This window comes from Nannobrachium achirus (assembly GCF_963921795.1).
Source record: "Nannobrachium achirus genome assembly, chromosome: 5".
Classification (NCBI taxonomy): Eukaryota; Metazoa; Chordata; class Actinopteri; order Myctophiformes; family Myctophidae; genus Nannobrachium; species Nannobrachium achirus.
This window is the reverse complement of record NC_137814.1, coordinates 53,622,749-53,646,365: the sequence shown is the minus strand read 5'-3', so window position 1 is coordinate 53,646,365 and position 23,617 is coordinate 53,622,749. Positions and strand designations below refer to the sequence as shown.

Here is a 23,617-nt window from a genome sequence, read left to right as displayed (position 1 = left end):
ATCCAGTACTTAAACCCTCTAAAATTGGTAAAAGGTACTTATAATATACCTACTTGAGAGTCTTTTTTTCACTCTCTGTCAAATGTCTTTGCCAAAAAACAGCAGTGAGCTTGTAGATCTGCTGTTTTTTGGCAAATGTTCCGCCCAACGATAATGGATTTTGATTATCGTGATAATATCGTAAATCGCGACTTATTTTGTCACAATAATCGTGATATGAAATTTTCATATCGTCCCATACCTAAGTATGACAACAAGAACATGATTACACTGAGTGAGTCACACCATGTCAGCTGAGACACAAACTCCCTTTAGACCAAATTCGCACCGCAATGCTGGCACGTCACGTCAATGCAGAGTCTAAGGAAACGAGCGTCCAACGCTTTTCCCACATTGTTGGGACGGCGAGAGGGCAAAGACGGGCGTCAAAAGTTGAGAAAACCTCAACTAAATTACAGTACTTCATAGAGTGAAAGACGGAGAGCACTGTGCTCTGAAGTAGCATGGAGTAGGCATTATACACTATAACACCACAGAACAAGACTAACCTCTGGCTACTGGCATTTAAAAAAAAAATACAAAATCACTATCCTTTTTTTTGTCAGGGCTGGTATGGCCGACTTTAGCATCAATCTGCACTTTCTTGAACTGGGTGGTTGTATGGCTGACAAAACATCACAATTCTACATATTGGGATAATTGTTTATTAAACACAGCGCTGTTTAACAAATGACATACTGTATTAGGACTAGAATGGCGTAAAAAACTACAACAAAATAAATAATTTTGAGATGTTATTTTGCTTTAATCCATGGACTTGCTCTTCAGGGTGGAGAAGGAGGTTGGTGGCATGGAGATGGCTCACGAGGGAATGATCTGGAGTTTAGCCTGGCATCCTTTGGGTCACATCCTGTGCTCCGGGTCCAACGACCACACCAGGTAGGGCAGGACAGCTGACCATTTACCCGTTTCACCCATCTAGACCTGAAATAAATGTACACAAAAAAGTGTTCTAAATCCTAACGGTTTTGAAAAATGTATGTTTCTTTATCTGTGGTGTATTTGACCACGGACTTCCATCTGAAAATATTTTGTTCCAGGTACCCCCCAAAAGCAAAGATTTGAGATAACATTTTCGCTTTAAAAGAATATATATTCAAAGATTTGCACAAATGTTCAAGTTTTTTCTAAAATGGCAGATCAACAAGAACTTGTATATCTGCTATTTTCTAATAGTTAAAGCATGAAATAATGGTTAAAGTGGTTAAAATCTAGAGGTCTGATAACAAAACATGTGTGTTTCGTAGCAAATTCTGGACAAGGAACCGTCCAGGAGACAAGATGAGGGACAGATACAACCTGAACCTTCTCCCTGGAATGTCAGAGGACGGCGTGGAATATGGTGAGTTCTGTGTGGAGATGAGAATATAACACCAGTATCATTAAATATCAGTATCATATGAAGATAATCAGTAGTATTATTAATATATAATGTAATAAATAGTAGTGTGTTATCACTCGTATTGGTATGGAGACTTAACTTCACTAGGTGACAAGCCCATATTCATACCTAAACCTTTATAATAAACCAATATACTGTCTTTTAGGAGAATAACTCGCAAATAAAAGTGCATTAATTCAGTATTACTCTAATAAAATGTAACGCATAATCCCATTATAATTCCAAGTTATATTGTATACCTTTGTGTTAATTATCACAAGTATATGTGTGTCAATATACAGCATATTGTATTTTTCCAAATAGTATCCCAGGCGTTTCATTCGCTGAATCGATTTGAACCCCTGGTGTTTAAAAGAACCAGGAGGCTATTTGCCTCCATAATCTCATAAAAAAGTCACAGATATTGATGATGCATCATTACTTTACTCATTGCTATTATTCATTTCTTTCTTTGCTGATTGTGATTTAGATGGTATTTCAAGATGTAGGTATTTTGTCAATGTATTTAAACATGAGTATATTTTGGTGCTTGTGTTTTTAGATGACATGGATCCAAACATCATGGCCTCCATCCCTGGTATGGGAATACCTGAACAGCTCAAGGTGGCCATGGAACAAGAGCAGAGTGGTGAGTGATCACTCACACCCACCACATTCTAATGAGAAACTGCACCAACATTGTTTCTGAACTCTGCATTTAAGTGACGCACCACGCATTGCAATTTTCAAAGATGTGAAAATAAAGATGTGTCCGGGTAAAGTATTCATACATGATGATGATGCGTGTGTGTCCAGGTAAAGAGGCGGCTCCCGAGGTAGAGATGTCCATCCCGGGTCTGGACTGGGGCGTGGAGGAGGTCATGTCCAAAGACATGAAGAAGGTCCCTCAGAAGAAGGTCCCCTACGCCAAGCCAATCCCTGCTCAGTTCCAACAGGTACTGTAGGACCACCAGATACAGACCAAACACGCAGCGTTCAAGGATTTCATACATCAAATGTATCTCTCGTGGCGCTCAGGTGGCGCAGTGGTAAGGTCCCGGCCCACCCCCACATAGGTTGTGTGTTCAAATCCACTGTGGTGCATCCAGCTTTGTCCTGCATCTACGAACACAATTGGCCCACGTTAGGGGGAGGGAAGCCGAGCGGGGATGCTGCTATTGGTCGTTGCATGTAATCCTTCGGGCTGGGGGGGAGGCGGCACCTCTCAGCGGGCAGTGTTGGGCGGGAGGAGTAGGACGAAGGCTCTACGTCATCATCCCGGTGGGGGCTCCTCACTTGCAGAATATACTGTAAGACATTTTGGGTGATTTTGTGAACATTTTGGTTGTGTATTACCAGAACACATTCGAAATAGATTTTGGTCAGAGGTGTTCACTGTGTTTGGAAACATTTTAATAAGGAGAAATGAATAACTCACTCTCTGCTTCCTTCCAGGCCTGGGCTGATAATAAGGTTCCTGCACTGCCCCCTGGTGGCGAGCTGCCCAAAGGGATCAAGGTGGAACAGAAGATGGATGGGAAGAGGAGTGGTGCAGAGATGGAGCAGCAGTACAACAACCCCATGCTGGAGGTAAGCGCCTCTGCCTGCTCCCTCATTGTCATTTTACATTCACCACTTAAGCACTGTTAAAAAAAAACCCCAAAAAAGACAACATATAAAATGTCACTCAGATCAGCTAACACAGGGAAGCTGACAAAACCCTCACTAAAAACCCCAAGACAACGATCCACTAGTCCTAGACTCTTCGCCCTCCTGGCCCCCAAACTGTGGAATAAACTCCCCAGTGCAATTGGAACTGCAGAGTCACTCCCTATAGGGCTGACCCAAAAAATTCGAATATTCGAAGCTTCGTTCGAAGGCACGGTATTCGAATTTGAAAAATAAATTCGAATAATCGGCCGCGGCCGTTTGTCCTTTGGGGGGGCCGCGTGCCTTAGCTTGCATGCGCCTCGCTCCACTCTAGCGTGATAGCGTCACCCCCTCCTCCTCTCGTTTGGCACCGAAATGTGTGAAACCAATGTCTGAGTAACATCACCCAATGCAACTATGCGATGCAGTCACACATTTCGTTATCAAACCATTGTCGGTGTAACATGATCCATGCATGCGTTTGCTGTCTTCCACTCGCTGACAGACACACAACTCAACGCAAGGAAACAAACAGCGACAATTGGATTTTACAAAACGGACCCCGTCAGCGTCGATCCCGTTTTAAAGAGGAAAAAATAGCTTAAAACCCAACTTGCTAGGGTTACGTTGTCGTGGTGTTGATGAAGTTTATATCGGATCTGCTGCAAGCTCAATAGTCGCGCCCGCATAGAGTAGGCTACGTTGTCTGAGCCTGACCATCAGCTTTCGGTTGATGAGTGTGGAACTTTAATTCAGACACAGTGCAGTGCAATTATTTACTATAAAATCTACTATTACATTAGCGTGTACAACACCTTGGGACTTGGGAGTTAATCTGTTTGTTATATAGGGCTCGAGTCGCGCTGCAGTGTTTGCTGTTGCAGCCGCGCTTTGTTACATTACTGACGTGATGTGATTATGTCAATCCTACTTGTCCTGCAAAAACACCTTTCTTTAATGTAGAAAACATTCGTATCTTCTTCTTCCTCGTTGTATTGTTGTACTATTTAATGAAAATAAGGAGCATTATTATGAGGAAAAAACTGGTGTGTTTTTTCCCTTTTAAAATTGTGTAAATCGCGCATTTTTAAACACATTTCCTTAACGGTTATCACTTATGTAACCGATAAACTTTTGCTCCCTACCCCCCCCCCCCCTCGGTCGCCGTCATCGAAGCTTCGAAGTTCGAAAGAAAGCTTCGATTAAGCTTCGATTATGAAAAAAGTAATCGAAGGTCAGCCCTAACTCCCTAGCTTCCACCGTGGTCTGAAGACACACCTCCTTAGCCCATAGCACTTACAGTAGCATTTACCTCTATGCTAGCCAGGTTCTATATTTTGACCTCTTGATAAATAACGTATCTTGTGTTGTTCCCGCAGCAAATGAAGATGGACCGTATGAACCAGATGAACCCCGACAACAACATGGGCCCTCCACCGGGTCAGGGGACCATGCCTCCATTCCCGGGGCCCGGAGGCCCCATGCCCCCTCCCCAGGGCTTCCCTCCAAACATGCCCCCCCAGCAGATGCCCCCCAACATGGGCGGCCCTCCTATGGGCCCAGGCGGCATGCAGCCCCCCTTCATGCCCCCGGGACAGATGGGCCCTCCGTCGGGTCCCCCGCCAACTCACCAAGGGCCCCCGCAGGGCATGATGGGCCCGCCGGACATGCACGGCCCTCCCCAGGGGATGCAGAGACACCCTGGTCCTCCCAGGAACATGGGCCCTCACGGCATGGCCTCGGGGCCCAGGGGAATGCAGGGGCCCGGCGGGATGATGGGGCCCCCGCCGCGAGCAATGGGCCCCCGGGACCCTCAGGGGCCGCCTCCGCAGGGCGGCATGATGCCCCCGCAAGGGAACATGATGGGCCCTCAGGGGCCAATGCAAGGGGGCATGATGGGACCCCCTCCCAGGACACACGGCAACATGCCCAACAATTTCGGGATGGGGAACATGCAGGGGCCACCGCCTGGAGGGATGCACGGGCCCCCAGGAAACATGCAAGGACCCCCGGGTAACATGCAGGGGCCCCCGGGTAACATGCAGGGGCCCCCGGGTAACATGCAGGGGCCCCCGGGGAACATGCAGGGGCCGCCAGGAAACATGCAGGGACCCCCAGGAAATATGCAGGGCCCTCCTGGCAATATACAGGGGGGTCCTTCATACATGCACAATCAGGTGTGTTACATGCTGCGTTGCAAATATAAACAATCTGTCACAAGTATTGACCAAGCATTTTATATTCAAAGTATACTTAATTGCTTCAGATCGTTCATTTCCAAATGTATTTTTAAGTGCTGTAAAACACATTTTTGTGTAAAACACATTTCTGTGTAAAACAGGATACATCAATATTACACAAATGCAGGTGTACAGAAGGCCACATTCTTTAATCTTTATGCTGAAATACCCAGATTCTTTGAAATGTTTTTAACTTAACTAATGCCCCATATTGCTTAACACAACAAACCTTAACTCATTAACTGCCAAAAACGTGAATCCCTTAAAAATCCCGTTGTCCCACCCTGCCACGCCCGTGAATCCCGTGAATAAAAAAAAAAAAAAAAAAAAAAAGTTTTTTTTTTTTTTTTTTTTTTTTTTTTTTAATTTTTTTTGGACCCCAAAAACGTTAGTAGGCATGATAGCGATCGCGAAATTGCTTGTTTAACCCCCATACAACCCCCATACAACTCAGGTAGCAGACCTCCAAGCTCACAACAGTGTAAAACATAATGGCTGCTATCTCATGAATGCCTGAACGGATTTCCATTCGGATTTTTTTGTTTGAAAGCTGTGAGCAATGTGGACACACGTGGTGCATTATCTAGGCATGGGTGTGCATGATCCGTGCACTATGAATTACATGGAAGTCTATGGAGACGAATGGCAGTTAAAGAGTACGAAGGTATTGTTAAATGGCAGCATATGAGTTAACATCCTTCTTCCCCCAGTATAAGATCATAAAGCACCCAATCACATAATGTATAAATATTCTTGTATTACGTATAACGGTAACGGTGCGTGACAGGGCAGATGTACTGTATATCTGACTATTGTAATATCTGTTGCAGGGCCAAAACTCTGGACCCATGATGCACGGTATGGGACAGCAGGGACCCAATGGAAAAGGTAGGGAACGAGTGTTTTAAGTCTGCTTCCTGTTCACACTATCACATGACAGCGTGTATCGTTACATACAGTAATAACAGAGTTTGATTACATTGTGGCATCGAGAAGGCTTGAAACAGGCTACCTGCTGCTGTTTGAATAAGTGCCACAGACTGTAGAGCACTGGTTACCAAACATTAATTTTGTCATGTGAAGCACCCTCCAGATTGATATGAATTTGGCTGAAGACCCCTTCTGAAAAGATGTTATGCCAGGGACCCGCATTAAGAGAACATTTGTTGTTAAAACTTTAAAAAATTGCGTTGCAACGCCTAAAAGGAAAACAGTTTTTATTCATATTTTCCAATGTTCAACAATGCCAGAAACACTATTAAATTGTTAATCATCAACTTAAATTTGTAATGGACAAATGAAATGTGAGAACCCCTGATGGAGGATATGAAACGGGACGGTCCGTTGTCTTAACCTCATAGCTCCTTCCTTTCTGTCCACCATCTCAGGAGACTCTCGAGGGCCTCCGCCCAACCATCACATGGGGCCTCCGCCGGGCCCTGGTGGCGGCGGCCCGGGAGGACCCGGCGGCGGTGGCAGCGGCGGCGGCCCCGGGGGAGACCAGGGCTCGGGGCCGGGCTACTGGGGAGACAACCAGCAAGGCCGAGGACGAGGGCCCCAGGACTTTGACGGGGGCCAGGACTTCCATGGCAACAGGGGGGGAGGCGTTGGTGGAGGAGGCGTTGGTGGTGGAGGAGGCGTTGGTGGAGGAGGGGGAGGGGGAGGAGGAGGAGAGGATAACTGGAGGCAGGGGCCTGGCCAGGGCTACCAGGGAGCGGGAGGACACAGAGGAGGAGGTGCAGGAGGTGGAGGAGGTGGAGGAGGAGGGAACTGGGGCTCCGAGGAGCGGTTCCCTCGCGACGGAGGAGATTTCCGAGGGCACAGGGATGACAGGTGAGCGGCTTTCTGACCCTTCACCATGGTGGTGCACAGTGAATATAGCTGATCAACAACATTATTCAGGCATGCAAACTTGTAGCTTTTCGGCGAAAATCGCCGTTTTGAATCCAAATTGGTCATTTGTGTGATTCGTTAAAAAAACTGTTTAGTATAATTTCCACCCAAATCTCCATCCTTACAGAGCTCCATTGTGGTTCCTCACTATTTATTTTTTTATTATGGGATGAAACGTTTGCTTGTGAATTCTTCCAGCTGCTTACATTAACCTGCTTACTAACATCTTTGCTAGGTGTCTGGTTTAGCGACTTGTTTGATAAAACTCTGTCAAACAACTTAATTAACTGCTCTTTGCTTTCTGGCCGAGCTGCAAGGCTCCAACTCTTAAATTGACAATGAACATTGCACCTTGTGTTACATAGTTACCAGGATATCACTCCCAAATATTGTAGATCATCTTTATCTGTTGCTTCTGTGATTGAAGTTGCAGCGATGCAGACTAAACAGAAGCTTAATGTAGAACCAAACATTTTAACAGACATGAGGAAAGCATTTTAGACTTTGCAGCAGCTCGGTCCAGAAAGTACAAATCTGTAACCTTTCCAACTTCTAAAACTTGAAATACTTCTGGGTGGTGCGTGCGTGCCGTGTGTGTGTGTGCGTGTGTGCGTGTCTACCTTTGTGTGACAGGTATGATTATGATAGTTATGGAGGTCCCGGAGAGGAACACGACCCCAGACACAGAGACAGACTTCCTCCGAGACATGGCCACGGCCACGACTCTGATGACATGTGGGTGTCACAGTCTCACACTGATCAGCCAGTCAGCTTCGCTGCCAGGGCTTTGCGTCGGCCACTCCCCCTAATTCCATATCACTCTTATTCCATCCGTGTTTTGAGAGTGTAGTGCTTTCACACTGGAAAAGAAGTAAAACACATATTCTATACTTAAACAACTTCAGCCATTTTCATTTTGTCCCAAACATGTCATTGCCATTATCCCCATGTGTGCTGTGCCAACCCCCACCCCATGCCTGCCTGGTCATGTCCGAGTCCCTGCTGCAAGGAATCCAACCCGAGTCTCTGTTGTGTTGTACACTGACAGACCTAAATCACTGGATCTTTTAAGTGTAGTGAAAATGGGACAATATTGTCTCACAATGCAGCACACAGCAAGGGTTGATTCATACTCGTAGCTGGAACAACGTGTCAGACTTGTCTCTTTGTTTTGCTTTTCTATTGTCATGAAATGCTTGGAGCATTTTTTTTCCCCTGCTTCATTTGTTGACAACATGCTTCAGGCCACTACATCTGGTTTACTCCTGGACCCGTCTTTTTTATTTCTTTTTTTACCTCTTGTTCCCGTTCCACAGCACACAAAGCAGGACTCAACAGTGTTGTAATTGGACTTTAATACTCACCTCTAGAGTATACTGTATCTCCTTTCACACTAGCGAGCTGATAACTTACTAACTTGCATGGTTTCATTCATAAAGATACTAACTTCACCTCCTTTCAGAGGTTTCTCCTTAACCCATTTAGACCTAAGGCCGATTTTAAAAAATGGCCCCTAAATCCTAAACTAAAAGTTTTCATAAAATATATACTGTTCATGGCAACATCTAAAATGATTCCCGGTTTTAAACGTATAAAAATGTATAGGCTTTCCCGGTCTTGTGTTATTGGGTTAATTCAATCTCCAAAAGGCCAAAGATTGACACAAGATTGCCCAAATGTGCAATATATACACTATTTGTTCCTTGAAACATGTTGTCTCCCATATCTCAAATGTATAGTCATTGCACAAGTTGTATATTAGGTTTTCTTATTATTTAGTGTTCTAAATCAGTGGTTCTCAACCTGTGGGTCGGGACCCCCAGGGTGGTCCCCTGATGATTGGCTTAATGTGAAGGCTATCTACACATTTCTAAAGTGACAATTTAAGGACTTTTTAATACTTCTAAAATGACAAATTAAACATTGGCTAAATTGTCAATTATTAGAGGCAGAAATTGTGAAAATAGCAGATCTACATGCTCACAATAGAGCATGTAGATCTGCTATTTTCCCAACAGAACCATGTCATACAAAATGTAATGTCTCTCTAAATGCTTTAGGGTGGGGGGTCCCCAGGCAAAATATGATAATTTTGGGGGTCGCGGCCTGAAAAGGTTGAGAACCACTGTTCTAAATATGGTGGGGAGGGGGTTAGTCCTGGTTTAGGGTCTCACCGTTCACTGTCTCCTGACCTCAGGTACCGAGGCGGGGGTCCGGGGCGTCCTGGTGGAGGGAGAGGCTACAACAACAACGAGGAGTACGGCAGCCAGGACGAGGGCTTTAATGACGGCCCCGGAGACGACATGGGACGAGGAGGAGGAGGAGGAGGTTGGGACAACAGCGGACGGGGACGAGGCCGTGGAGGAGGTCCTCCCAGAGGAGGAGGAGCAGGAGGCGGCGGGGGAGGAGGTGAGACGATATTTAAAAAAAAAAAAGAAATCTAGATCAGAGGTTTTCAGGCCAAGGACCCCTTAGTTTGAGAGAGGGACCCCCCACAACCTGTTCATAGATTCCATATAGTTTCATCGTTTGACAGCACAATCATCAGTGTATTTTGGATTCATGTAAATATATTTTTGGCTACAGTTCTCAGAATATGGACACTAGGGTTCAGGTTGTTAATATTAAAAAGGATTGGAAGATTTGGAGGACCCCCTGTAGTAACTCTGAGGACCCCCTGTTGAAGACCCCTGATGTAGATTATTCAAAAACGTCCTAACTTTTTTTGATGTCAGACGTACAAGCTTGCAGCGCAGTACGGAGTAAAGCGCTGTGAGCTTGTACATACAGTAAATGGTAAATGGTGCATTTATTTAGCGCCTTTATCCAAGGCGCTTTACAGAGATAGTGCTTTACATTCACCCATTCACACACACATTCATACACCGATGGCAGAGTAAACCTGGTACCTTTTACCTTGTTTCCAATAGTTTCAATGTACAGATTACCCTGCATTTGATGTATTTACCTTGCTTATTGCAAGTGAATTCATACATAGTTTTGAGAGTGAAATGGCTACTTTCAATGTTAGAGTATAAAGTCTATGTACAGTAGGGAGAAAACCAAAACTGTTACTTCTCAGTAACAGTGGCTTTGCGCCGTGCCTCGAGCTTTTATATCTGTTAACTTTGATACCTTTGTGTGACACTCTAGTAGTATGATCATGTACTGTAGGTCATTAATTAAAATTTAAAAAAAAAAGTTAAAACATGGAGAGTAGAGGTTACCCTTGATGGAAGTTCTCTAGTCTAACACAGAAAAAATAATAACACAAATCTCTGTAACATGCCCACTATGTTAGTAGTTGCTGAGTCCCTGACGATCCGTGCGTTTGTGTGTGTCTCTCTCTCTCTCGCTCTCGCTCAGGTCACGAGGGGTACAACCAACAGATGCATGACGGCTCGTCCCCGGCCAGCCGGGAGCGCCCGTCGTCCCTGCAGGGCATGGACATGGCATCGCTGCCCCCCCGCAAACGTCCCTGGCACGAAGGACCCGGCACCGGAGGAGACCCCCGAGACAGAGAGTCCCCTGGAGCAGGGCCTGACGGAGGAGGAGGAGGAGGAGGAGGAGGAGGTAAACCGAGACTGTTTCACATGGTTCAAACCCATTAACACTTTTCATGCCTAAAACGGAGATCTCCTTTTTAGCACTTTTGTTGACTTCTGTGCCAGCATTTTTTTGTGGTTTTACTGTGTTTTTGTAGGACGATCGCGCGTGTGCACACTGCCGTTCGTGTCCTCCGTTTTTCTTTGCGGAGCATTCCGCACCCTTACTGTTTGTGAGCGAACAGTGAAATGGCTTCCGTATTGATTCAGCTCGGCTCGGGCTGCACTCTAATTCATGCAGGCGGGGCCATGTGAGGCTGTGGAAACCTAGAACCCGCGGAAACGCATTTCTTCTGCAGTTAGATGGGACTGGATGGGGAATCGATGTTTTGTTTCCGGGTTATTTAGTCTCTGAGCAACTATTAGCAGCCGAGGCTTGATCGAACGGTAGACAACGGCGATATTAATACGCTGATTAAAGAAAACGCTTAGACGGAGATCTCTGTCTAAGGCAGTAGTTTTAAACCAAAATCATAAAAGTCCAGCCACGAAATGTGTTAAGATCCATTCTTTTTTACTGTGTTTGTTGCACTTTCTTTCGAGTGTAAAGTGCATTATAAAAATGTTTTATTATTATTCATTGTTTAATAAACAGAGCACTAGTGTCGAATACGGCTGTGGAATCAGAGATGCTAAACGACTGTCGTCTTTGTCTCCCATGTATCTGTCCAGGTCGTCCGGCACAGAGAGATGACGGGGGCTACGGCGGGCCCCCGGGTCGCGGAGGGCGGGGGGGCTGGGGGCCGGGAGGACCCAGAGGAGGACCCCGGGGAGGACCTAGAGGCGGGCCCCCCAGGGGAGGGCGGGGGCGGCCTCAATGATGAGGAAAGACTCAGCACTTGTTACCTCCTCTTCATCTTGCCTCCTCTCTCCGCCACGCCAGTGTTTCTCAAACTTTCAAAATTCCAAGGTCTCCCCTTAACTCTGACGGCGTACAAATGGAACCAAATGAACCCGTTAGGGTTCATTTGGTTCCATTTGTACGCTGTCAGAGTTAGACTTGTATGGGTCAATTTAGACCCCCATAAAGGAACCCACAGAGTCCGCTTTGAGAACCACTGCGCTGCGCCATCCCTGGAACGTCACCCCACATGCTCCGTAACGACGCCAAGGACCAACACAACCACACAAACCTGGCCATGCCCTGCCGGGCCGTGCCAGGCCATGACCCTGGCACAGGTGATGGTGTTGGGATTGAACATGGATCGCATGGAGTTGTGTGAAGAGACAGAGGGAAGAACAGAGAGGAGAGACGTCATACTGGACACAATTGCGCACCTACAACAGTGGTTCTCAAACCTTTTAATTTTAACTCCCAAGAGTGCACAAAATGGAATCAAATAGACCCCTTACAGGGCGGTCAATTTTGTTCCATTTGCAAACTCTCAGAGTTATAGATCTTTTTTTTAAGGGTCCCTTTGGAACCCTCGCAAGCACCCTGAGGGTCCCTGGAGCCCACTTTGAGAACCACTGTTATACAACCCTCCAGACAAACTGTTCCGTTCACGTCTGTGTCTGAGCACGACCACAATTCCCGCCCACAAAACTCTGCTATCCCTGATTGGTCTCGATGGTCGATTGAAGGGGGTTGTGTTTATGATTGACAGCGGAGATAACAAATGACCTATCTATTGGCTGTTAAGTGAGTTGAGTTTGTGGGGGTTTGCCACTAGTGGGGATGTAACTTGTATACCAGAGGACAGTTCGTCTCCAAATTCACCTGACAACTTCACCATTCTACTTCACACCCGGATGTTTAGAATAGGAGACCTTAAACAAGCTACTTTGTGTACAGGGCTGGAACACCCCACAACTCATCTGTGACTTGCACAACTTTTATCAGCCAATGAGATTTTTTTATAAGATTGCAGCCCAAGTGAAACCACCAACTGACTGTTGCTTAACATGTGAAAGTGACTGATAAAGTATAGGAGACAAACCTCCCAGGCAAGAATCACAATTTTTGAAGCTGTCGGGTAGAAACCTTATCATTTAGTCACAAGCTCTTTTGAGACATTTCGTTTGTTCAAGATTTATAAACCCACAGACAGCACTTTCTAGCTTGAAGATAGTCATTGCTTTTGTGACACACTGTCATATGACAAAGTAGAAAATAAGGCATATATTTGTACAAAAATTATAAATAATAATAATAAAATATATAAAAAGATGAAATATAAGGTTTCTGCCCGCTGCATATGGTCAGTTATGTGGCAGGTGGCTTGTGGTCATTTTTACCCGACCTGGATTCCACCACCCTATAGAAATGGATCATGTGCATTGCTACATTTAGGATTCCTCTGCAATGCCTGGGGCTCAGACCTGGGAGGGTTCAAAATAAGGTAATAAATACATAAGTAAATTGGAATATTGCCCGAAGTTGGCAGCTTTTAATGGACAAAAACATAATGCTAAAGTATTCTTTCGGAAGAAACCAAAGTGAAATCAGGTCTCGTCTATCCATGTTTACTTGCACTGACTCAATTGTAAAGGCCTCGTTTATACTTCACTGTACGACTGTATCACGCACCACCGGAAAATTGCCGATCTACAAGCCCTGCACCGCGTCGTGGGCTTGTAGATCTGCTGTTTTCCGGAATGATGAACATCAGAGACGTGTATAGAGTATATGCGGGGTGTTGCCTCCTTCAGTGGAATCAAATTAAATGGCTGCCGTCTAAAGTGGACAACGTTCTGTGAAACCTCAGACCTCAACTGATCACAGCACATTTGCAACTGGGGAAACCTTTGAAAGTGGTCCGGTGGCGTCGTCACAGAATGCACTCTCCCCCCCATGTCTCAAGAGTTCCCTTCTCTTCTGAGCTCTAAGTGTCCCAGTAAAGTACTGGCTGTGTTTTTGGATCCTGACGCCAAAAAGAAAAAAAAAAACAGAACAGGACTTTGAATGTGTCCACGCCCCCCCTACCCCTCACCCCCCTTTCAAGTCCTCAGAGCTCCATTTAAGTTAATTTTTAATGTCAAAAAGAATGGAGAGAAGCATCACTGTCTCATAGCCGGGTACCTCTCTGGTTCAGGAGAGGCATTTCCTTTTGTTTCTAGATGTACAGTTTGTCATGAGATTGTTGTTTTTTTGTCAATTTCTTTTTGTATGAAACTATAATAGAATTTGTGCAAAGTTTACCAAAGGATTGTCTCGAGCTGTTCTTTTGTGTGTGTTTTACTGCCTATTGTTCAGAGTGGGTCAACATGCTCTGAGAAAGATGAATGAAGGTACCATCATACATTAGCATTTACTATTTTTACAGTAGAGCGTGTATGGTCCAACGATCCTGGCCGAGTATTACGAACTGTAACTGCAGGGCTTGACACTAACGGTTGCCCGACTGCCCGTGGCAAGTAAATAAATGTTGGGCCAAGTGAAGTTTGATCTTGGGTTGCTCCGACGGGCAAGTTTGAGTTGGGAAGCATCTCTTTAGTTCGCTATTAACACAACACAAGATGTCTGTGATATTTAAAATAAATCACATTGTATAGCTATTGAGATATTTCGCATAAATATTGAGGTGCAGTATGTCCATATCTCGGCTCCAGAATTCGCAAAAAGAAATGTTAAAATGAACCGTAATTCAAATTTTACCTATCACTATTTAACTTTCAGCAAGTGGACATGACCTTTAGGGAAAGTATAACATGACCTGTATTTGTCTGACGGGAAACTGCCTCTGAGACCATAGTGTTTGTTAACCCTTGACTGGAAGGTACTGATGTGGTCCTAAAACCAAATCAGACTGGTGACCATTACCATATTAACTCAAACAGCCTTGGCTTAGATGCTTAATTCATATACGTATGCCACAGTTGCACAGTGAGACTGGGAAGATAAGACATTGACCATGAAACTATAAATGGTATGGATTTACAGTGACTGTGCAGGATAACATTGCACTGTCACTGTTATCCTGACATTGTGTCTACCGCTAGAAAAAGCTTAAATGCCTGGAAAGCAGAAATCACAAGCATCCGCCAATATGAGTTCAAATAGCAGAAATGGCACCTTTCAGTATAAAACACATTGTCCCTGGAATGGACAATCAGGTATAGGACATGTAGAAAACAGAGAGTAAGGAGTGCATCTGAGTAAAAATCTCCCGGGAAAGGTGCTCTTTGGTTGTCAGGTGACAAAATTGATGCAAAAAAAGTTAGACCAAGGCACTCTTGACTGTCACCCTGAAGAAGGCATTATGTGCCGCAACGCGTAGGTGAATTTTTTATTCTTGCCAATATGCATTAGCCCTAAAATAAAGGCTTTTTAACTGTCCCTCAAGAGTGCCTTGGTCTAACTTTTTTTTGCAGGTGTAGGACATATTGAAATGGCACATTCCTCAAATTGTAATATGACCCACTTCACCTCAACTCATCCCCCACACACCTCAGTCCCACGGCTTTCAGTCACTTGACATCTCTCACCAAGAGAACATTTTATTGATGAAAATTACATTAGAGAAAAGCAAAAAACAAAAATATTAGCTTCACATTTATTATACAGACTGGAATTTACAGTTATAAGTTTGTGTGAACATTTGTAAAAACAAAGAAGGTTGTTTGGTCCCTTTACAGAATCAGAACAACGGAGCACTTTGGAAATGTCTTTTTTCACATTTATTCTTTAGTCTTTTAAGTCCTGGGCATCTCTGTCTAGATGGGTATCTGTATCTGTCCCATCTACACAGAATCATCATTGTTAAAGCTGCAATCCATGAGTGTCATCATATGTCCTAACCAGAGAGAAGTAACCATCTCCTGAGTTGGAGAGACCAAACTTGTCCCCAAGCTGGCCAGGGGAGATGATGTGCAGTGCACATGCCTTGTGAGCTTCAGGTAGTACTACTCGTCAACCAGTAGATGTCCTACTTGACACAAAAGGAGGGATCACCTCCAAGACCACCCACATAGTTTGTAGTACGTTACTATATAACAGTGGTTCTCAAAGTGGATCCCAGGGACTCTGTGGACTCTAAATTAAATTGACCAATACAAGTCTGTAACTCTGACAGTGTCATTTGGTTCCATTTGTACACTGTCAGAGTTAAGGGGAGACTAAATGTTAAAGTTTGAGAAGCCCTGCCATAGCCATACAGTATCAGATTGGTTAAAACAACGTGTCATTCATTCAAAATAAAGTCCTGGATTGCATCTTTAATTCAACTGAGAGTGCAACACATCATGGAACCAGACGGGCCCGCCCAACAATAACAACGGGAGTACTCTCAGATCGGCATGGTCTTCCCACCAGTCACGGTCCTTTTGATGGCGGAAGCCGCCAGTCCTCCCATGAACTTGATGCCGGCGCTGCCGCCGGGCAGCAGGGACACCACGTAGCCGACGATCACCGCCACCTGCACGATGGCGCCCAGCGCGGTGAGCACGGTGCTGTGGAGGCTGAGCGCCGCGTACAGCGTGCCGCCCAGGGAGCACATGTACACGGCGGCGCCGGGCGTCGGGAAGCCGATCAACCGACTGGGTCCCCGGAGCACCGCGGCCCCGGCGATGGCGAACAGCGAGCCCAGGGACCACAGCAGCGCGAACTTGCGCGCGTAGAGCAGCAGCAGAGGCGCGTACAGCGCCGACAGTCCGAAGCACAGCGCCGAGAAGGTGATGCACACGCCGAACGCCACCAGCCGCTGCCGGCGGCTCATCCCCGGCAGACACGGGTCTGGCTCCGCGGACCACGGCCAGGAAAAGCCGCTGCTGCTGCTCGACGCCGCGGAGCCTCCTCGGCTCGACCACCTCCCGAACCAGCTGCCGGACACCGGGTCGCCGCCGTCGCCCATGTCTAAGGACATGCTGGAGCTGGACTGGGAGATGGTCTTGGCCCCGCCGCCGCCTTTGGACTGGGCCAGGTACGCCTGTAGGTCTCGGTTCAGGTCCGCCATGGTGACGAGGTGAGTCCAGTCCGAGAGAACCAGCTGGCGTTTGTTGACAAAAATCTGCTCTTCCGGTTGTTGTTGCGAGAGTGAGTACAAGGTATTTGTTTTTGCCTTTTAGACTTGTTGTGGAAGTGAGTTATTTGTGAAACTGGAGAGGAGAGTAATGCATGAATTCATATCATGTGTAGATGTGTTACATATGTTGTAGATTACATATGTGATACTAGTGGAGTAGTATTATTTAGAAATACTTGAGGCATATTCAACCATGAATGTTCAAAATGGCATCCTCTGCTTCACAAAACCATAAGGCAAAATAGCACCCTATGCGCGCTGGGAGCCACGCAGGATAAGGATGTGATGTCATTGCTTTAAGCAGTATGTAGATCATAGATTCGATGTGATGTCACTAATTTAAAGCAATTAATTTTAATGACGTAAATGCTCAATAATTAGACTGCAGAGAATTCCTGCTAATATTTGTTATTATTCAACCGGATTGTTGAATAAAAAGCATTTTTATCAGAAATTATTTTGCTTAATTCCGTCTCGAGGCGCAGGTTAGATCATCATTTGGGGTAAGCGCAATGAAGCCTGGGTTTCCGAGGCTAGGGTAAGCGAGGAAATGAGCCGGAAATACAATGTTAAGCTAAATAATTTCGGATAAAAATGCTTTTTATTCAACAATCCGGGAGCGTCGTGTAATGAACATTGCACGGCGTCAAATCGTTTAGGGTCGGATTCCCCACTGCTCCTCTGGTTGAGGCGGCACCGCGTGTATGTGTCTCCCGTAGGAAGTGAGGCCGATCGCCCCCCGCTACCCCCGCCTCCCCGTTCTTTGCTCCCAGACCACGCCCCCGACCGTCGCGATTGGCCGGCTGTACTCTGCTGTACTTCCTGGCCATGTCCAAGGAAATTAAAAACAAGGTAGGGACATATACGTCATTTTCGCTATCATGCAATTCCAGACGGCAGATTCGTCTCACCATGGGAGCCAGCCCTGCAGCCGGAAGTTTGGTGGCTGCATTGGATTCCATGGAAGTCCGTGGAGAAGCTCATGAACAAACCACCAACAAACAATTATTCTGACTGTCTTAGACCTTTGTCAAATAATCACTTCTGGAAAATAAAAGACATCATATAAAACTTTTTTTCTGCTATGTTACTTTTCAATGTGCACACTGTGCAATTTCATAGAGGTATCTAAAGAGTACAAAGTACGTTCTGAACGTGCCAAGGATTTAGTGTTGCCATGTTCGCTTATTATAAGCGACTTTGGGCTTAATGTCTGTGAAGTTGCTTGTAAATATTGGTTGTTGCAGGTGGCGTCTGTGTGTGTGTGTGTGTGTGTGTGTGTGTGTGTGTGTGTGTGTGTGTGTGTGTGTGTGTGTGTGTGTGTGGGGTGGGGGGGGGGGGGGGTCCACGACCCCCAGGGGGTCCGCGGAGGTACTGCAGGGGGTCCGCGAAATTATTGCTTGATTGATGAACAAATAAATACATTTCTTTTACTCTTTCCCCCCCACATGTCCATTTATCTTCAAATAATTATTTTTAAACATTTTCCACATTTATGTTAAAAATAAAACAAGCTTACTGCAATTGACATATTGTTGATTGTTGATAGGTATATGCCTATGTATTCATGTTTAAAATAAAAGTATGAATAATGTTACACATGAATAGCCTACAAATGTTGTAGCCTCTACAAGGTGGTATTAAGGGGATTGCTCCATCTCTGCATCATAAGGTCCCTGGCCTGATTGAAGACCCCTGTTATAAAGTGAACAAGTTGCTTATTTATTTATTTTTTATTGATTGAATAATGTACTAGAAGCCTGGAAAACGTACAGTTTTATGACAGTAGGCCTACTTGTACTCATTGGTACAAGGTCAACTAAAAGGAGATCCTAGTAAGCTTTTCGTCTTATTTTAAGCCACTTTATGTAGGCCTATCTCATAACATTGAAAGAGACCGATGGAGCACAGTAGGCTACTTTGCATATTATATCTTCAGTAACAAGGGAATTGCCTTTTTATTGTTTTAACCAGTGGTTCTAAGTGGTGGTGGTGGTGGTGGTGGTGGTGGTGGTGGTACCAACGTTTTTTACTTGAGTAAAAGTACCATCAATATTATCAATGTTTCGATCAATTGAGTACAAAGGACCCCATGGAAACAAGCCATACTTATACTTTTTTGGAAAAAATAATTTTAGCAGAACTTGTACTGTACTGTAGCCTACTTCTCTTTATCTGTACCTGTCTCTGCAAACTGTAATCAATCAATACAGCAATTTAGAAATAATCTCACAAGTTAAACTCAGGAATTAAAAAATGAATGGTATTAAAATATAATTAAAGTAGGCTACCAAAAGTAGAAAGTGCTCATTATGCAGAATGTCACATTTGACAAGTTATCAAAATCTTAGCAGAACTATTAGCTTGTTGATGGTTATTTTCCATACAGCAGTAAGTGCTCATAAAAGCCTAGTGCCTCCCTGGCCCTAGTTGGTTATTTTAGGCTTGTTTTCCTAGGCCTGGTTGCTTATTTCTTAGAACCTGGCAACACTACCAGAAACAATACATGGCGGAGGATGACGCTGTTTAGATGCCTCAATAAAATTATACAGTGTGCACATAAAAAAAACAATTGATTGGAAAACAACCTGTGATATGCATTTTTTTATATTCCTGTACCGATTATCTGACAAAGGAGACAAACGTTCAGAAATAATTTATTCACAAGCATGGTCCAGCTGGCTGCCTTCCTTATGCCATGGATTCCAATGCAGTTCACACTACTTCCGGTTCCAGTTTTGGCTCCCATGAGCGTCAATGGCGGATGCCCAGCCATTTTGGCGACTCTACCTTCTTTATAGTTATCTTGGCCATGTCCTGTTACTGTTGTTGTCGCGTCGCACTAGTGCTGTCACGCGTAGAAGGATGTTTGAGAGAGATGAGATTCAATTTATTGTCAGTGTACAGTACAAGTACAGTACAGTACAGCGAAAAGTATTTTCACATCTCATACGTGGAGACGTTTGAATACGCGGAGACGTTTGGACTTTTGGAAAAATGAAAATGCGCGTGATTTACAACGCTGCCGACCGACCGATGACAATATTGTTGTTGGACCGTCGCTAAATACCATCTAATGATGTAAAGTTCGATTACTGTACCACATGAATAGCGTGGCATTACTGCCCACAGAAAAGCAGTGTGACTGCAGGTTTGGGAAGAGAGGGAGAGGGGGAAAAACGTCTGGAGACTGATGCTTTAGTCTAAAGTAGCCAGCGTGGAATCAGACTATTTTGAGTTCATTTTATTATTGTTATTATTATTATGTTTGGGAAGAGAGGGGGGGGGGGGGGAGTAGCCAGCGTGGAATCAGGCTATTTTGAGTTATTTTGTTATTATTATCATTATTATGAAGGACCGACTGTGGGGGGGAAAATAATAATAATTGCACACCACAAGAGATAAAGCATTTACATTTTTTATTTGACAAGCTTGGGAGAGAAGACTTGTAATTGAACGTATTGGTAGCCTAGTATATACATAGAGATGATTAATGAGGTGTTATAGTGATGCTAATTCTACACCACCTGAAAGGTAGATATATGAGCCATCAGAATTCCATCCATTCCTCCTCCTCCTACATTATTCTATAGGCCTATGATGTCCTATTCTATAGGACATCATTGTTAGTAGAGATGCTTGATGAGGCGTTACATTAGATCAGACAAATATACTTCAAAAGGTAAAGGTACATAATGTTCGAAAATAGCAGACAACAATATTGTCATCGGTCGGTCGGCAGCGTTGTAAATCACGCGCATTTTCATTTTTCCAAAAGTCCAAACGTCTCCGCGTATTCAAACGTCTCCACGTATGAGATGTGAAAATACTTTTCGCTGTACTGTACTGTACTTGTACTGTACACTGACAATAAATTGAATCTCATCTCTCTCAAACATCCTTCTACGCGTGACAGCACTAGTGCGACGCGACAACAACAGTAACAGGACATGGCCAGGAAGTACAGCAGAGTACAGCCGGCCAATCGCGACGGTCGGGGGCGTGGTCTGGGAGCAAAGAACGGGGAGGCGGGGGTAGCGGGGGGCGATCGGCCTCACTTCCTACGGGAGACACATACACGCGGCGGCACCAGGACGGTCATGACGGTTAACGGAAGTTACGTCATGCTTGCCGTCCGTTTACATAATAGGTGTCCTTTGGTCAGAATGTACGCGAGGCTAGCAGGCAACACATTATAGCCAGGAGGGCGATAGCAAGAGACCTGTACTTCTCTTTTCTGCGTGATGAAGGTGGATACCTTTTTAGGAGGCAGAAGCATGTTTGGAGTCTCTTCATTTAGGCAACTATGAGAGAGCTAACGTGAACACAGCTTCTGAACTATTATTTTGTTCCATGGTCACTGGAGCAACTAAATATTGGACAAGATCATCACAAGCCACATAATAGGCCCTATTAATAAAATTGTCATACTAAAGTGGATTTTATCAGTATTGGTCGAGCTTCACAAGACGGTTAGCTTGCTGCTTAACTCTTCCCACGCTTTGAACGTTCACGTTCGCCCGATTGCGCAAGACCTTACCGCCAATACGGCGCTCGTTCGGTTCGTTCGTCTGATGACTGTAAGCTGATGAGGGGTCGCGCGGCCGTCTACTGTAAACACATTTTCCGCGGTGATGGTGTAAAAAATCCATTATGCGTTAGATCAACGGAGAACAATTCACTTCCTTGTTGATTTCCTCTGGCTGTAAGGCTCTGGGGCCAGTGACTGGTCTTCTTCTTCTTCAACACATAACAGGCAAATTCACATTCATTCTCGCATGACGCCGCCCTCTGCTGCCTGGCAGACCAAAGTGCACTATTGCACAACCAAAAAAAATAAAAATAAATAAATAAATGTCTGTCTGTCTATCTACTATAACGTCGCAAAGGTAAGCCGCTTTTTGATGGCGCCAGACCCAATAAATAAATAAATGATCTGGCAGTAGGAGAGTTTAACCCTTTAAGTGCCTATCCCGAACATGTTCGGGATATTCGGGATCAAAAACAATTTTTTATTTGCTATTTTACTTACCCCGAGCTGCTTGGAGCAACGTGGGTGGTCCCGGCTCGCCCAGCGCTCACCAACGAGAGACGCTAGATGCTCTGACGATTTATTCCATTGAAAATGGTTTAAAATAAAGTTTAGACCCCCCCAATGTTCACCCAATGTTCATTGTAGGCGGCGCGACGTATTCCAGGGTGCCTATCCCGAACATGTCCGGGATATTTAATAAAATGAATTATTTTATCGGAGGCCTCAATGAAGCCCCGGTCTAGACGTCCATCCTTGGCCGGGACTTAGACTCGGCCATCCACGGGCCGTATTCACGCTAACGGCCAAATCGCGCCGCCCACTCCAATAATAAATCACATCTTTAGACAGGATTTTCTCCGGATTGTGTCCCCAGACCCAAAGAGAAAGTTTTTTGCGGCTGAAATAGCTTTAGATCGGGCTTCTAAAGGGGTTAGCATTTTGGCTACGTGTCAGCTAGCTTCCTCCTCTCGACACCCATAGCATTGACTGGAGTGAAAACACAAGGCAGTTGGGAGAGGGTCGACGAAAGCTATAAAGAAGGTCTATGGATACATTTCTGGCACTCTAGCACCCCTTGTGGCCGGATGGCACTATGAGTTTTTAATATAGTCACGTCACACTTGCAATTTCCAATTTCTTCTTTCTAGTTATTGTGGGCTCGCCTGAAAGGCGAGAACACTATGTTATCTTCATTATTGTGGGCTCATGACAGTTAGCACGTTGCAGAATATAGTACGAGCGAGCCCACACTGTTTCGTAGGAACAGTATCTCTAGTTGCCAGACCCATGAAATGGGTAGGCCTACATAAGCAAATGTCGGTCTGTCCGGGTTTTCTATATAAAGGGTATATATGATGATGACATGATGATGACATGCCTACAAAAGGCATGATGTCATAAATGATGATGACAGACAGGGGGTCTGGCACAACCAGGTTGACCTGGTCTAGTTTATATTGTGAGTTCCGTCGCAGACAGTACAAAGGCAGGGCCCTTAGCCAATGAGGTGCAATTGAGGTGTGGAAAATCTGGGAGTGGTGTTAGCTGGAATATTGGTTGAGCTTCACATGACAGTTAGCACGCTGCAGAATATAGTCACGAGCGAGCCCACACTGTTTCGTAGGAACAGTATTTCTAGTTAGTGTGGTTGCTTTAAGCAACACATTATAGTTCTAGCCATCGGCGCAATAGATAGGAGGGGACGGGGGGGATTAACACCTCCACTTTTTTTGGGTGGAGGGGATATCCCACCCAGTGTTCAGGTCCAAGAAAAAGACGCAAATATGATCGCTTATACTGTACACACACTGAGAGTAGGCCTAGTTCTCATTTCAAGGCGTATTACTGCCCTCTAGAGGCACAGTCCCACCAGTGCAGTGCAGTCCATTTGCAGCACATCTGTTCTGAATGAGTTTAATTAATGCGACACAAGCAGGCAGGCAGTGGCACTGGCAGAAGGAGACCGTCATTGCAGGTGCTGGACCTCTCACATCAAAATGAAACGGTCACAAAACCAAAAAACCATAACGTCGTTCTTTAAATCAAGCAACAATGTAAGTACCTTTGAACAGATGCATAATGGAAATACAATTTCGTTTGTCAACACATTTTAAGTTACGTTTCCTCTTGTTACTGTGGGGGGGATACAGTAACAAGAAAAAAGAATGCCTTGAAATCTGCGTAAAACAACTGTGTAATTCAGCTCAAGTGGAGGGGATATGTCCCCCCCTCCTCGGGGCAAAAGTGGGGGGGATATCACCAAAAGTGGGGGGGATACCCCAAAAAATTTC

At 45.0% G+C, this 23,617-nt stretch overlaps 2 protein-coding genes across 2 annotated transcripts in view; one reads left to right on the top strand and one right to left on the bottom strand.

Annotated features, from left to right (window-relative positions):
• LOC308285183 (uncharacterized protein) overlaps positions 1-11,732 on the top strand; it is a 36,913-nt gene extending 25,181 nt beyond the window's left edge. The window contains exons 11-21 of the mRNA XM_080725899.1: positions 829-939; positions 1,308-1,402; positions 2,004-2,090; positions 2,258-2,397; positions 2,897-3,031; positions 4,471-5,268; positions 6,162-6,219; positions 6,720-7,164; positions 9,422-9,633; positions 10,591-10,797; positions 11,502-11,732. Of these exons, the coding sequence (XP_080582025.1) occupies positions 829-939; positions 1,308-1,402; positions 2,004-2,090; positions 2,258-2,397; positions 2,897-3,031; positions 4,471-5,268; positions 6,162-6,219; positions 6,720-7,164; positions 9,422-9,633; positions 10,591-10,797; positions 11,502-11,650 (2,437 nt within the window). The 3' untranslated portion in view covers positions 11,651-11,732. The remainder of the gene's footprint in view (positions 1-828; positions 940-1,307; positions 1,403-2,003; positions 2,091-2,257; positions 2,398-2,896; positions 3,032-4,470; positions 5,269-6,161; positions 6,220-6,719; positions 7,165-9,421; positions 9,634-10,590; positions 10,798-11,501) is intronic.
• A 3,599-nt stretch (positions 11,733-15,331) lies between these two features.
• On the bottom strand, positions 15,332-16,742 carry LOC308285695 (vesicle transport protein SFT2C-like). Its single transcript, XM_080726540.1, has one exon. The coding sequence runs from the start codon at positions 16,721-16,723 to the stop codon at positions 16,058-16,060; it is 666 nt and encodes a 221-aa protein (XP_080582666.1). The 5' UTR covers positions 16,724-16,742; the 3' UTR covers positions 15,332-16,057.
• Between the last annotated feature and the right edge of the window lie 6,875 nt (positions 16,743-23,617).